Here is a 14,887-nt window from a genome sequence, read left to right on the forward strand (position 1 = left end):
CTCGCCTCCCTCCTCTGAGCCTCTGCAGGCACGGTCTTGATCAAGCCTCCTCGTTTGTTTTTAGACATCGGTGCCTCGGGCATCTCTGACGAAATCCCGCAGAGTCTTGGCAGCGCAGCAGGGTAATAGCGATACACCAGTAGCCTTCAAAGCAGGAATGTCTTATCTGGTGTCTGAATGGAACTTTGGAGTTCACGTTGGCTGCAAAGCTTTTGACCTCGAGCTGGGAGTCCTCATATAGGGTCCACATCACCGAATATGTATATTTCAGTAAAGAATTAATTAGCATTTTTAAAGACAATTCCTATGAGGTTCAGGGTTCAATCAGTGCATAATGTGACATTTAAAAATCTAAATATATATATGTCATAGGTGTAAAAGATATCTCACCCTGATTATATATTTGCTGTACATATCCTCTTTACCAATCATGTCTCGTTTCCCCGTAAAGCATGGTGTAGGGTCAGGTTTAAAAAGTGCTCCATAAATAAAGTTGCTTTTTGTATTTTGGTGCGGGGCCCCTATGAAAGGCGATGAGCACTTTGGTGTCATGTGTTTTCCAACACATGAAAGCAATGCCCCCATTTCAGAAAACGTCAAGAAACCTCCGGTAAAAACGGGCCCACTCGTGCATGCGCATCTCTATTACAATCGGGTCCTTTGGTGGCATAAAGGGCCATTTAGTCCCCATTTGGCCCGGGATGAATAGAGCCAGTTCAGCAGCCGCCGCCCGGGCCCTAGTGACAGCACAGGGGGACTCACAATGTCCCCGTTGTTGCGGGCCGTGCTGCCGAGGGGGGCAATTGAACCGTGCACCGACTTGCATGCGTCTGTGCAGCGGCCCGGGAGGCCGCAGGGGCCCCTTGTTTACAACTCGGTCGCTAATAATGTGACAGCTGAAGAGACGCCGCCATCTCCTTCCAGCTCTGCGCTCCACCGGCAGCGCGCTCCCTTCCCTCCGTGTCTCTCTACAGCGTTTATCTCCCCCCCCCATCTCTCCCTCGGTGCCCCTCTGTTCGCTGCGCTACAGCTCTGTTAAATCTGAAACCACGATGAGAAACAGCATGTCAGCTTTCCGTAGACTGCACCGAGTCTACGTTCAGATGATCAATTGGACCATTTGGCACGCGTCGGCCTGATAATCAATAACAATTAAAATTGGGCTGGCGTTCTCTTCCGAGCTTTTTTTCTCATTACGACGCCGGCTGTTAATGGTGGTGAGAGTGTGGCCTGAGGCGGCGCAGGCTACTTAGTGGCCGGGGTCCACGTTCTCTGTGCGTTTTCTCAGATTTGTTCCCACTGATTTCTATTTTGTTCGCCGGCGGTGTGCGCAAAATTCCTTTCGTTTTGGACATACACGCGGTGGTGTGTGTCTGTGGGGTTTGTGCGCGAGTGTGTGTGTGTGTGTGCGTGCGCGCGCGCGCCCGCATTTAATCCGTGTTTATCCCCACCCCACCCCCGTTGCTGCGGAGATTATCCTGCGTCACACTGCATTTTTTTAGAGCTGATCGGAGCTCTGCGCTTCAGAGAGCCTGGCAAAGCTCCAGGGACAAAGAGCGAGAGGGCGCCTATACACTCGGCTTGTGCAGAAAGACCCACATTCCCGGTTTCCCGTTACTATAGCGAACTTGAAACGGGGCAATCAGTCCACAAAGACGGGACGGTGTCTGTTCTTTAAATATATATATGCGTTTTAGTCCACTTACCAACTTGCAAAGAGAGACGAGGCTGATTATGGTGACACACACACACACACACAGACCAGCGCAACATATTATTTCATGTGCGTAACCGCTGCTGCGTTGCACGGGGAATAGAGGCCTCAGCCCTGGAGGAAATGATGAGCGGAGCCGGTGTTTGTTCTGGTGCGCACACCGCGGGTCACGGAGAGTTCAAGTCGCTGTCATCAGAAACAGGAAACAAAGGAAAAGACGGGAGAAGCGAGTTTGTTGTTTTTTTTCCCTCCCTACTTCTTTTATCAGTCTATCCCTTTGCCCTTGCGCCTCTTTGAAGACAAAGCATGAATACATGGCTTAGGCCAGGTTCCGCTAAAAAACACCCGGTGGTTTTCTGTTTAATGGTGCGAGTCCGGGCTGCGCTCCAGCGGTCTGGTTTATAAGCGCTGCACCGACCGCTGCGCTCCCCCTTCCCCCTGCCTGCTGCTGCTGCTGCCGCTGCTGCCGACCAGCGTGATGGATTGGACGGCCGTCGGGAGTTGTTTGTTGCGCAAACTATTCTTAGCAGCGGGGATGGGCGTCAACACTCTGCCTTTTCCTCCTTTCCTATCTCCCGCCTCCCTCCTTCTCCGTCCTTCCACTCACAGTATGATATTATGTCAGGATTTCTTCCCAGAAAATCCTCAGACACCATTTGGCTCCTAATGCGAGACTATTAGACATTTGATAGGCCTAACATCTTAACGGCTATATGATGTAATGTGAAATGTAAAGTATGTCCTCCAAAACATCTCAAATATACAAGAACGTTTAAAAATTAAAATCGGAACATTAATGCGCACACATTTTCCTCCCTTTTTAGCATTTTAATAATAATAATAATAATTATAAATTACCAGACTGATGATAAGACAAATTAAACTTTTTTTCTGGTGCGTTTTGGCACAGCTTAGAAGAAATTTCAGTGTGCCTGCCACAGCTTGCAAGTTTAATTCCCAGCGGTACATGCAGTTTGCGTCAGGTGATTGACCTTGGGTCCTGCAGTCCCCCATCTTGGCTCGACCTTTTAATGGAGAAAACAGGTGCCATTTTGCAAATATTCGGCCATCAGCACAGCGTGAGTACGCTGCGAAGTAATAATATGTCACAAGATACCAGAGGGGCTTGAACAAATAATTACTTTCTAAGTTGTTTCTCAGCTGTTTTTTTACTTTCTTACTGGAGAAGCAACAGATGCATTTTTCTGCCAAAGAGACATATTTGACTGTTTCGGCGGTTGTGTTGAAGCTGAACAGGAATGCCCATTAACGCATGAATATCTAGGTTTGAACGAGGCTTAATCCTTTATCATGTTCAGACTCATTGAGCGCAGACCGTTTTGTGCCAAAGGAGCCGCTGCGTGTGTGTGTACGTGAGTGTGTATGTGTGTACGTGAGTGTGTGAGAGACTTGACAGGAAACGGGAGTTACGTGATTTGTCAACGACGTCTGTGCAAGTTGGTGAAACGCATACACGTGGTCGTGCACACGTTCTGTTGCACTTTTACGCACACACCGTTTCAGTTCCGTCAGACGCGGATGTTGCTGAAGCAGGACTGGCCGCGGGGAGCTGTTGTAGAGGGGAGATAGGGGGGATGGGACGGAGAGAAGCCGTTGTCGAGGGGCCTACAGCAGGCTGATTAATGTGCCCCGGGTCACGGCAATAAAAGTGGCGTGCCAGCGGCGCGGCAGCGAGGCGCAGAGGCGTTTCTCTCCAGTGATCGAGGAGCCGAGTTTCTCTGCTGCTCTCAGCACCGCAAAGCTTCACTTTTTCTATTTAAAGCCGCTTCCCTCTCACCGTCTCTCGGCTCATTCCTCTACTAGCTCTCATAACGGGGGCTGCGTTGCAAAAACGATAACTCTAAAGACTGAATTAAGTCATCATTCAAAATCTCAAAATTTCCTTTTAAGTAAAATCTTCCACGAGGAGCAATATTTCCACATTTCCCCAGTGTTTCATCAGTTTTGAGAATTTTTGAAAAAGCTTCTTGATGTTAGGCAGACCACTCTTAGTGTTAAGATGCTACTTAGCGCACCACAACTCTTAAATATCAGAGGTTTATACACTATGAAGACAACAAAATGTAGATTATTTTTAGGCATGTTTCTGTTTCTTGTTTCATTTAAAGTCCGCACCTAACCTTAAAACCATAGGTTAAGTAAATTGATTTGACACCCTGTTACGCTCCAGTGCTTTATAGAAAATGTAGGGATAAACATCTAAAAATGAAAAAATTTTATTACCTGCGTGGTTTTTGTAAATATTCACACCTGTCCTTTTATATATTTTCAAACTCAATCTATAGTTTTTGGGGAAATTCTGTGTAGGTGTCGCCGTCCTCCTGCACATTATACTTTTGTACGTGTGTTCTGCTGCGCGTATTTGTTGATCTGTGGCTCTGTGTTGGCGGGTGGTAAATGGTCTCCCACTGAAGTGGTCTGTGATGCATAATCTTCCCTCGCTCGGCTGGCTGAGGCAGCCGAGAGAGCAGGTCAGAGAGGGCACAGAAAAACCAGTGTGTGAGGAACGTGACTGAATAGACGCAGCCCCACAGTGCACGTCTAGCCCACAGGGTGGGCAGGTCGGGTATTAAGGGGAGGGGGGGAATAGGAGGATGGGGGGGTGTTGACAGAGGGGAGGGGAGCCCCACACGGCGCTTTCATCTCCAGCGAGTACTCGAGTGTACGTGCCATAATGTTTTTTCCGTTGTATTTTCACTTCTGTATGACACACATTCTGTCCTTTTAATTCAGATTTGCGGGCTTCACTAATTCAAGTATCTGTAACGCTTATTTACCATGATTTGGGTTTTTTTTTTGCAACTTTTATAAGCCGCTTTTTTGGCAGTGATAGAGCCACATATATGTGGTGTCTGTCGGTGTGTATATGGCAGAGCCAAGGCACTGACTGCTAACTGTTTGCTCATCTCCGCAGGGCAACATCTGTTCGTGATGTCGATGCTGAGGCACAAACCAACCTGGAACTAAGACAAGGGAACCACATCACACAAAACATGGCAAGTGAACGAGCCCGTCTTTAGTGCCGATTATACTCATTTGCCATTTTTCTTTTTTTGGGGGGATTAGATTTCTTTGTTAACACACGCACATTTTTGCTATTGTTACAGGTGGATGCAAGGTTGACGCCCCTGGCAGCAATGGGGCTGGACCGGGGGACTCTGGTACATGATGGTCTTCGTCTCCATGGTGGGGTTTTGTATCAAGGGATCAGAGCACTGCCAGCAGAGAAGAGCCGAGAGACACCCTCCCTCCCACTCGCTTATAACAGGGATGGTCTCCCAGAGCTCATCTACAAGCCTGATGGACCTCTGGACAGTCGTAAGGCCACAAATGGATACCTTGGCCTTTACAAGGGCACACACCCAAGTCTCCACAAGCCTGTCCTGGTTCCTGGAGCTGACGCTCTAGGCTTGGACCGCAGGGGAGGGCCTGGAGAAAAAGCATCTGAATTGGGCTTGGCAAGTGCTGCTGGCAGCTACCTCCGCATGCCGTGGCTCAGCCCATACCCTGAAGCAAACATGTATCCCTTCATGGACACATCCAAGTATGCGGCCCTAAACATGTACAAAGCGTCCTTGCTCAGCCAACCCAGCCACTATCTCCCTCAGCACCTGTCCTACTCACCTCTGTGTGCAGCCCAGGGAGGCAGTGTCACTCCTGCTGCCTCTGCTGCTGAGAGGCTCTATTATATGCCCCCCTATCCTCCTTCACCCATCTCTTCTCCCCTGGTGGCACCCCCTATGAGGATTCCTGCAGTCACAGTGGCCCCCACATCACTGGTACACTGCCAAGACAAGGGGCTTGGTGTTGCATCTCCATTTGCACAGCAGCTTCACCAACCTTCCCCTCATTCTCAGCACCATCAGCCTGCTATAGACAGGGATCGTTCCCCAAGCAAGAGCAGCCGACCGAGCAGACCTCCCTCCAGGAAGGGCTCTAACAACAACAACAATACCAATAGTACTAGCACTAGTGGCACCAGCAGTGGGAATAATAGTCTGCCCACTGATTCTTCTCCTCATGTGTCTTCTCGCCTTCCCCAACCTCCCCCTGCTCCTGGTCTTCTTGACAATTCACTGGATTTACAAAGGCCAGTTGCCAAGATAGGACAACCACCCACCTCCTCCACTTCTTCAGTATCTGCCTCATCCTCATCCACACAATCCATTCCTCTTTCTTTCTCCGTTAGCAGCATGGCATCAGAGCAGCCCTCTCCTGCTCGACCCAGCCCCCACAAACATAGGCCAAGAGATGGAGCACCTGAGCACAGAAGTGCAGGGGTTGAGAGAAGACCCAGCAGGTCACCGTCCAAAGTCAATTTTGAGAGGCCAGTTCACCAACCCCAAACAACCAAAGACTCGGCAGAGAAACCCTTGGATTTGTCTGGGAGAATGGAGTTTGGACTGTCTCCTAATGGATTCCCAGTTAAGATGGACACTATAGGGTCAGGCCCACGTTACGGACATCCCCCTAGCCGAGAGCTCCTTAAGGAAAACTTGTCCCTTTCTCCTTCCTCTCATCCTCATTCTGTTGTCAGCAGCACTTCTTCAAAGGTCTCAGAGAGGCCAGAGATGATCAGCACTTTACACTCCTCCTGGGTTGTACCGAGCCCATCTCCTTCTCACACACAGCACACACCAGGCTTGCCCCCCTCTCCAAGGCCTAACACAGACTTGGGGCTTTCACAAGCCAAAGGCTCCTCTCCCTCAGTCATCAAAAATAAGGGTCTAGAGCGAGTTCTCCCTCAGCAACGTAGCTCATCCTGTCCAAGGATAGGTGAGCCTAACCATAATGTTTCCTCCATTCAACACTCTGGCTCCTCTATGGCTAGTTCCAGGGCTCTTTCTCCCAAACCTAATGGTGAGTGGGTCAAACATAGCCCCAGGCAATCAGACCATCCACAAGCTGTGGGCCACCACACAGAGGGAACAGAGAAGCCCTCCCAGACCACTAAGAGAAGTGAAACAACCCCAGATGTGTCATCATACAAGAGGGCTTGTTTAGAGAATGGTCACCCTCCTAGCCACCTTTACCTCCCACAAAGTGACGCCTTTCTGAATCATAGCTTAGTTTATGCCAACAGATACTTGCCCTATCCCATCCCCGATGGCATGGCTCTACACTCTATTCCGCTAACAGGAAAAGTTCCAGTGTACCCTCACCCAGCATTGCTGGGCAGCAACAGCCTTTACCCATCCCACTTAGTAGCAAAACACCCTTTACCCTACCACAACCTCCCAGCTGGTCCAGGGGGGGAATATCTGACTTATAACTCACAGGAGATGTCCCATCCCTTGATGCAAACGCACCCTGACAACAAGCTGCCAGAAAGGGCAGATGCACCACTGAAGCCCCGGGGACAGGAGAAATCCCGGGGCGCTGTCGACGAATGTGGGAGCCACAGAGATCACAATGTTGGGAAAGAGATAGGTGAAGGAAACCAAATAAAACCTGATAGGGAAGCAGGAGGGCAAGGACAGACTGGCAGTCAAAGCAAAACCCTCTCTGCAACACCCAGAGAAAAGATTGTCTGCATTGACCTTGTACACTCAGACACAGATATTGAGTCTACCCCAACAATCCACAAACAGCCCTCTGCTGAGACCAGCTCCAAGGTTAACCAAAATGAATGTTGTCATAGTAACCAAAATCAGACAAAGACTGAGTATGAGCCAAATCACCAACACCACCTTTCCCATACTTATCCAGTTCACTCCGGACAGTGCCCCAACCTAAAATCCAACCACAACGATAGACAGTCAGAAACTCCCTTTGGGAAAGCAAAGGTTCTCCAGGACACAGGCTGTCCTGGGGTGACATCTAGCACATCCCCAGTGTCTCCGGGGCAGGTTGCCCAAGCAGAGGAGGATAGCTCAGATGAACAAAGCCTCAGCCCAGACCCTGTAGACCAAGATCAGAGCACTTTGCGCTGTGCCCGCACGTCAGGGGAGCGCAGCTCTGGTAAGGACAAAGGGGACAGGGATAGTCAAATTCCCCACCTTATCCAGCACTACACAGATGTGGTCAAGGAGTCAGACCGGGAAAATGTGTGCAAGACAGAGACTGAAAAGGAAGACAGTATTGTTGACCTAGGGGAGTCTCAAGGAGAAGGGGATGAGGACGACGAAGATGGTAGCCAGACTTCATCAAAAGCCTCTCGTAGATCCAGTCTGGCCAAAAGGATCGCTAATTCCTCAGGCTACGTTGGCGACCGCTTTAAATGTGTCACCACTGAGCTGTATGCTGACTCCAGCAAGCTGAGCCGCGAACAGAGAGCCCTGCAGGTAAGACCCGTCATGTTTGTGAGTCTGTATATAAACTGTACGTGTTGTGTTGGGTTAAAGTTGGAGGTGGGCTGGAGAGAGGTCATTATAATCAATGTTTCTTGACTGCAGACATTTCAAACATACCTTCAATTCTAACATCCACACGGAAATAAATCCCAAAGAGCCACTGTTTTTATTCCCTTGCTGCAATATTCAGAACTGCCTGTGAAACAAACCCTGCATGAAATTGGCATACTCTGCTTTTACAACACAGTACAGAATAACGGTGCTGTCATGCTACTGTTCTGGCCATAGGTTTGATCTTCCCTTTAGTTTATCATTGTCTCAGTGAGTTGGTGCAAGGCCAGCCGAGGCCCTCTTTCAGGGGCGGGCAGTTCAAAGGTTAACCAGGGCTGCCATCTCTGAATGTTGATTAGTGAGCAGCCATTGCAAAGGTTATTTCTGTGCGTGCGTGTTTGTGTGTCCGTACGTGCTTGTCCTTGTGTTACTGCCCTGGGGCTAAAGCATGTGTTAGTGCTGACTGTGCTATAGAGACCTATACAGTAGTTTCAGTGCATGACTGTGGCACCCTCACAGTTCACACTGCCTTTGGCTATGCTTAACCCCAAGGTTAGGGGCAGTGGAGGGCTTGCAGTGTGCTTAACAATCAACAGCTGCCCTCTTTGGGGTTCCTCTAAGGCTTTCTGCATGTCCCCAACCACGATTCACTGTCCACCCCCCCTCCCCCCAACCCACCTCCCTCTGATGGCCTGCGCTGCCCTGCCTGGTTGCTGTCCAAGGTCATAATTCTCCTCACCCCTAATTGGCTAAAATATCCTGTCCCCTAACACGCATCACATGACATCTATAAACACACAATTACAGCGATATCCCCCTACACTTGGCAATCATCCACTTTCATTTATTTATATATGCATATTGAGCTGTTCATTATAAACTCTTATCTCTGGGGTTCCTTACGCTCAATGTTCAGCATAGAAACGCCAAGAAACCCCTCCGCTATATTATCCACTGGCTCAGAGGCAGATTTGTTAATAGGTTTCACATGTCTGTCTATGTTGTGAATGAATCCTAGAAAACTGTGGTTTTTGTCGGTGTCAAGCTTGTCAATGTACAGCTGCAACACAAAGCTATCAAACACTGTATTTCTGGACAAAACTAAAAGAGCGAGATAAAAAATAAACAAATAAATAAATAAAAATGAGTGCTGTGAATTACGCTTAGAACGTACACATTCTTCCACTTTCCAAACGTTCAGAAATAATTTGATGGTTTTGATGCAGTGTTAATTGACCTGTTGAGTCACTTTAATTTGATTGTGTTATTTTGTGGGATTGTGGCTGCCTATTGTGTGTGTAAAGAAACATGTCGAGAAACATAACATAAATTCATTAAGAAAAGATGAAATGCTGGACAGATATATTGAGCCCCCCCATTCTAATTGCTTAGATGGAAGTCATATCACGAGAGGGGAGTAATATAAGTCAACCTGCAGCTAACTGGGAGGTCAGTTCTTTACATTTCTTATCACATCTGCCTCTGATGGGCTCTGTCTCCTTTGTACTCTGTTCCGCTGCACACTCCTTTTTTTCCCCACTCCCTTCTTTCCTCCTTTTCATCTCCTCTCTCTCTCTCTCTCTCTGCCTCAGGGCTTAGATGTATATGTTTCCTAGCCATGTTTATGTTTCAGGAAGGGAGATGCCAGGACTTTTAAGCCCCAGAGCGCATGGACTCACAGTGGCTGCAGTAGTCTAACCTGTGTCTTGATGCCATGCTTGTGATTTACCTGTCCTCCTTTTTGTCCTGTGTGTGTTCGTTTGTGTGTGTGTGTGTGTGGGTTTAATTTCTTTGGCATTTTCTTTTTATTTTAAGACAAAAGTGATTTCTGATGCAATTTTTTGCTTCTGTAGCTGTTGAGGCCAGGTTGAGGCTTAGAGAGGTGTGTGTGTGTGTAAGCGTGTGCGGCGTGGGCAGATGATGAGTGGTTTTCATGGGTTCTCTCTGCGTTTTTGTGTGTGTGTGTGTGTGTACGCGCAGCGGGCAATGATGCGGTTCTCGGAGCTGGAGCTGAAGGAGAAGGAGGGCGGCGGTGTGTGTGTGTCTGCCTCGGCAGCGGCAGCAGGACGGGAGCTGGCAGACGGCCAGCGCAGAGAGCGAGCGCTGGAGCACTGCCAACACACCACCAGGCTGGGAGAGAGGGAGGGTGAGTAACACGGCACCACACACACACGCACACACACACTCACACACACACACACACTCACACACACTCGTGAGGCGCACACACTCAGACACTCTTGCAAATGAATGCAAAAAAAAAAAAAAAAAAAGGGACACGCACAAACAATAGGCGCACGTACACATTCACTCACATGCACTTGCAGCAAATGCTGAGGCAAGACCGGGTCACTCTAAAAAAAGACGCACTCTTCCACACGCACATACGGAGTCGGCACACACTCTTACACAAGCCAGGCAGCGCAAGCCAATGAGCGAGCAAGGGAGACGGAGAGGGGGAGTTTTATTTTCAAGAAGCCTTTTGTGCTTATCTGTGCAGAGAGACGATGGAGAGGGAGGGCAAGAGGAGGAGGAGGGGCAGAGATTGCGTGAGTGAGAGAGAGGGGGGAGAGGGAGAGAGAGAGAGAGAGAGTGAAAGCAGGGGGAGAGTTAGTGGGTGAAAGCGGATGGGAGAGCGCAACGGAAAGAGAGGGGTGGGGGGGCGGGGGTGGGGGGGTAGTTACATTGGCTGGGAGCCCAGCTGTGTGTTGGAGCGAGGCCGCGGCTGACGTGTGAGCCTAATTATGGCATGGAGAGAGACGGAGAGAGAGAGAGAGAGGGAGTCGAGGGGAAAGGGGGAGGTGGTGGGGGGGGGCGAGTCACGCTCTGTGTGAGAAGGGCGTGGTGCGGTCATGCCGCGGGGGAGGACGGAGAAAGAGAGGAAAAGCGGGACGGGAGAGTCGCCGTGCACAGCGAGCGCACAGGATGTTTTCTTGCCTCTCTTTGCTGGAAGCGCGAGCGGCTGCCGCTGCACTGAACCATCAGGCCGCTGGCTCGGCTCACATCAGATTAAAAAGTCTTTACCCCATCAAAGTTTTACTGCCTGTCTTTAAAGCAGAATAAAAGCTGGCTGGTGTTTAACTGGCATTCTCCCTCTGTCAATCCCCCACCTCGTCTCAACCCCACCCCTTGTTTCTCTAATCGCTTTTTGTCTGTCTGGTTTGTGGTCTGTCTGTCTGTCTCCGTCTCCCCTTTCATCTTTTTGCTTACTTTGCCTACACTCACTCTCTCCGCCCTCGTTCCTCTGTGCCCCCGTCTGTCTCTGCTTTGCTCAGGTGTCCGGCCGACGTACACAAACAACAGAGTTCCAGTCCTCCAGAGGTGTGGGGGCCAGAGGGAGCCCCTGTCCCCAAGTCACGCTCTCCAGGACGGGGCCAGAGGTGCCGGCCAAGGAGGGCTTCAGGATGGGGCCAGGAAGTCGATGAGAGAGCCTGAAGAAAGTCATTGCATGCCTCCCACTTTGACACCATCAAAAGGGTACGCCGAAGAGAAGGACGGCTCTGGGTTTGGAGTCGCCAGGAAACGCCCACTTGGCCCCAAGGTCGAGCCGGAGGACTTCGAGAGGGAGGAGTACCACCCGGAGAAAAGAGCCAAACTTTCGATTGGTGAGAATTTCCCAAACACGCCTTGTCACCCACATAAACTGCTCTTCCGTCTGCTTTCCACATATTTCTAGAATCACCCCCTCTCTTCATCCTGTGATGCTAAGCCCAGTCTTAGTCCTTGTTCCTTTAAAAAAAAAAAAATCTGTTCTGTTCCTTTTGTCGCTTCCTCTTTCCCAATCAATTCCACCTTAAACCTGCTCCGCCGCAACCCCTCGCTCTTCCTCCCCCCCTTCCCGCGCTCCGTCCCATGTTTCGCTCTGTGTGGCAGCCAGCTCTGAGAAGTGTTTAATCCTGCCTTTGAGCGGAGTGCGAGGGAGAAGCGAGGAAGAGGGACAGCCATTCTCTCTCTCTCTTCTTTCAGCTCTGCCGTTCCTCCGCTGTGCTTACCCACCCTCTTCAAAGCTGCTCTTTTCTTCCCTTTTCATCTCCTTTCTTTTTTCCCCTCATCTGTTTGGGTTTCCTTTTTTTTTTTTCTTTTCTTTTCTTTTCTTTTTTTTTTTTGTTGCTGGCGTGCGGTATCGTGCTTGCTCTTCTCTGCACACTGGCAGACGAGTCAAATACCCGTCCCCCGTGAATTTCAAGGGGGAGAACCCTCCCTCCGTTTCTCCAGCCTTCATTGCTTTGTTTCTCCACCCGACTCTTGACTTCTCTCGCCTTTTACTCCTAAATCTGTCTACTTTGCATCCCGCTCCCGGGCTCTGTGTGAGTTAAATGTGCGGCTTAGATGGGGTTTCACCAACCATAAGAATGTAATGATTAATGGCCTTTGTTCTTTGTGCTCTGTAGTTTGCATGTCAAATAATATGCATGTAATACAGTAGCCTTGAGTGTTGCAGACGGCTAGCGTAGTGTATTTTTAAAGCCTAAAAACCATGTGTCCAAAATAAAAACTTGGACGAAAAACTCTTAAGTTGCCCTCAGTGCACTTCTAAGGCTATCTAATGGGAATTTAATGACCTTTTATAAGACTATAAGACTTTTAAATTGTTGCATTTCAAGTTTTTGCACCAGACAACGCTCTAGACAATATAGAGAACACACAATGTAAGTTCTGTATTTGCAACCCTTTTCTACAGATGAGAGTGAGTTGGCCAGTCCCGACGAAGACGAAGACGACGACGACGACGAGGAGGTGCGGAAACTCAAGGTCTGCATTGAGCTCAAAGGTCTGCGACTCAGCAAGCCTGCTGCCGGTGCAACTTCACCCGACAGGTTCCAGATCAAACAGGAGAAGGCATGGCCCCAGCCGCGACTGGTAACCCCAGCCCAGACCCCTCGAGAGCGCAAGGTCAGGGCCGGCGAGCTTGAAGCGCAGAGAGCCGAGATCAACAGGAAATGGGGCTGCGAGAAACTTCTTAATGGTAAGAATGAACCGCCAGCCGTACAAACCGCTGAGTTCAGCTGGGGTAACGGAAATCTATCTTTGGCTCACGTTTCACTTTCTTGTTGAGCAGCCTGTCTTTAGGGGATTTCCCCAGAGCCGTCAGGGGAGGGCAGAGGAAATGAGGTAGGGGATTCTTCCTCCTGCCACGAGAATGGTTGGGGAATCAGAAATAGGGAACTGGGGACCAAACAGCTAAAAATGCAAGCGATCCCTCTCCACCTCCTGCGGTTTTGGGCTTTTTGTTCAGCTGGTCTGCAGCGGGCTCTGTGAGGCCGATGAAAGAGCGACTGGGGGAAGTGGTTGGTGGAGATATGCGTGGGCAGGTGTAGTGTGACTAATGTGTGATCAATGATTTTTTTTTTTTTCCCTCTCAAGACCAGTCACAAGGAAAAGGCGACCGGGGGATTTGTTGGAGGAGGAGGAGGGGGGGGGGGCCTGTCTTATTAAAACCAGGGCTTTCCCTTATTCATGTGCCCGAACGGAGGCAGAATGTGGCTCAGAGGAAAGCAGAGAATAAAAGCGCAGGAGGGAGATTAAAGGAAGTGACTAAAGCAGGGGACATTTTGGGTTTATATTTTCCACGGAAACCAAAGGCCTTGATTGGCCACTGATTTATTTCTTCTTCCTTTTTTTGCCTCCACCTTTTCGGATAACATCACCCTGGCAACCACTGTGTTTTACAATGAACGTAGTTATTCCACTGTGTCACAGTGAGTATCCGTAATGACATGCACAGTACTCGTCTATTCAAGTATTAGCAAGATGTGCAATTTTACAGCCTCCGACTCATTTAGTGGACTTTGAAAGTTTTCTTCTAAAAGTTGCATTGCAGCATAGATTTTATACGAAACCTCATTCCTGAGTAGATAGAAATGGTTCGCAACGATCTTTAGGAGTAAATGTATTTTCAATAAGCTATTAAAAAAAAAAAAAAAAAAAAAAAAAAGCATTTTATTTTGACATTGTGGTTTCAAGGGCAGTTATTTTAAATTATTTTTTTGTGTAAATACGTGCTTTAAGAGGCCGAAACCAGACGGAGCCACATTTGTTTAAGGAGATTACTTCCTAGCAGTGTCCTTGCTGCAGTGAGTAAGTGCACACGAGTCACTGTAGGGGTGTTTATGTGAGCCTGCATTGTGCGCGCAAGTGTGTGTGTGTGTTTGTGTGTGTGTGCGCGTTTTATTTTTTAAATTTTTTTTTTCTGGGCGAGCAGGCATGCTGTGCTCCCAGACAGCTCTGTGCGCTCATTAATAAACCAACAGAGGGTGAGAGATGGCCTTGCAATACCTTCCTATCCTCCCCTTCCACTGAGCTCTCGCACTCCCTCACTCTGCCTCCCTCTTTCCTCTCTTCCCGCTCCAGGAGTAGCTGCCTCCCCCCTTCCCCCCGCCCAGCTGAAGGACAGAGCGCACCCACCGAACCCCTTCTCAGGTGACCGCGGCCTCAAGGAGCCCAGAAGGGGGCCCCCCTCGCCGGCCCCGGAGCCGTCCGTGGGAGGCGCCCCTCCCCTCAAGCCCCGTCGCCATAGTGACACGGACAAACCCAAGGGCAAGCGGCCGTGCAAGACCAAACACACCAGCCAGAGGGAGAGGGAGCGGGAGCGGGAGAAGCGGAAAGAGGCCGCACCTAACAGCCCAGGCCAGCGTTGTGTGGCGGATCTGGGAACAGCTGAGGATGACAAGGTGAGCAGTGATAGGGTGTCTGGCCACGATACAGGCGTCTGGATGTTTGCAGCAGCGCGGTCTGTTTCAGTATGCCTGTCGGCGCCTCTGATTATGCAGCTGGGAAAGGGAGGGAGGGAAGGAGGAAGGAAGTATGT

The 14,887-nt window shown here is 49.6% G+C and overlaps 1 protein-coding gene across 6 annotated transcripts in view; it reads left to right on the forward strand.

Moving 5' to 3' along the window:
* Nucleotides 1-14,887, forward strand: part of bcor (BCL6 corepressor) — a 37,809-nt gene that overhangs the window by 10,825 nt on the left and 12,097 nt on the right. For 4 of the 6 annotated variants that reach the window (XM_084545116.1, XM_084545117.1, XM_084545118.1 and 1 more), the window contains 7 exons: nucleotides 4,650-4,731; nucleotides 4,843-8,019; nucleotides 9,472-9,528; nucleotides 10,060-10,225; nucleotides 11,355-11,684; nucleotides 12,761-13,045; nucleotides 14,431-14,750. In XM_084545116.1, coding sequence (XP_084401242.1) covers nucleotides 4,650-4,731; nucleotides 4,843-8,019; nucleotides 9,472-9,528; nucleotides 10,060-10,225; nucleotides 11,355-11,684; nucleotides 12,761-13,045; nucleotides 14,431-14,750 — 4,417 coding nt within the window. Of the gene's footprint in view, nucleotides 1-2,650; nucleotides 2,759-4,649; nucleotides 4,732-4,842; nucleotides 8,020-9,471; nucleotides 9,529-10,059; nucleotides 10,226-11,354; nucleotides 11,685-12,760; nucleotides 13,046-14,430; nucleotides 14,751-14,887 lie in introns of those variants that run through there. The other 2 variants (XM_084545121.1, XM_084545119.1) reach the window with 2 other exon arrangements.

Source organism: Chelon labrosus, assembly GCF_963514085.1.
Source record: "Chelon labrosus genome assembly, chromosome: 5".
NCBI lineage: Eukaryota > Metazoa > Chordata > Actinopteri > Mugiliformes > Mugilidae > Chelon > Chelon labrosus.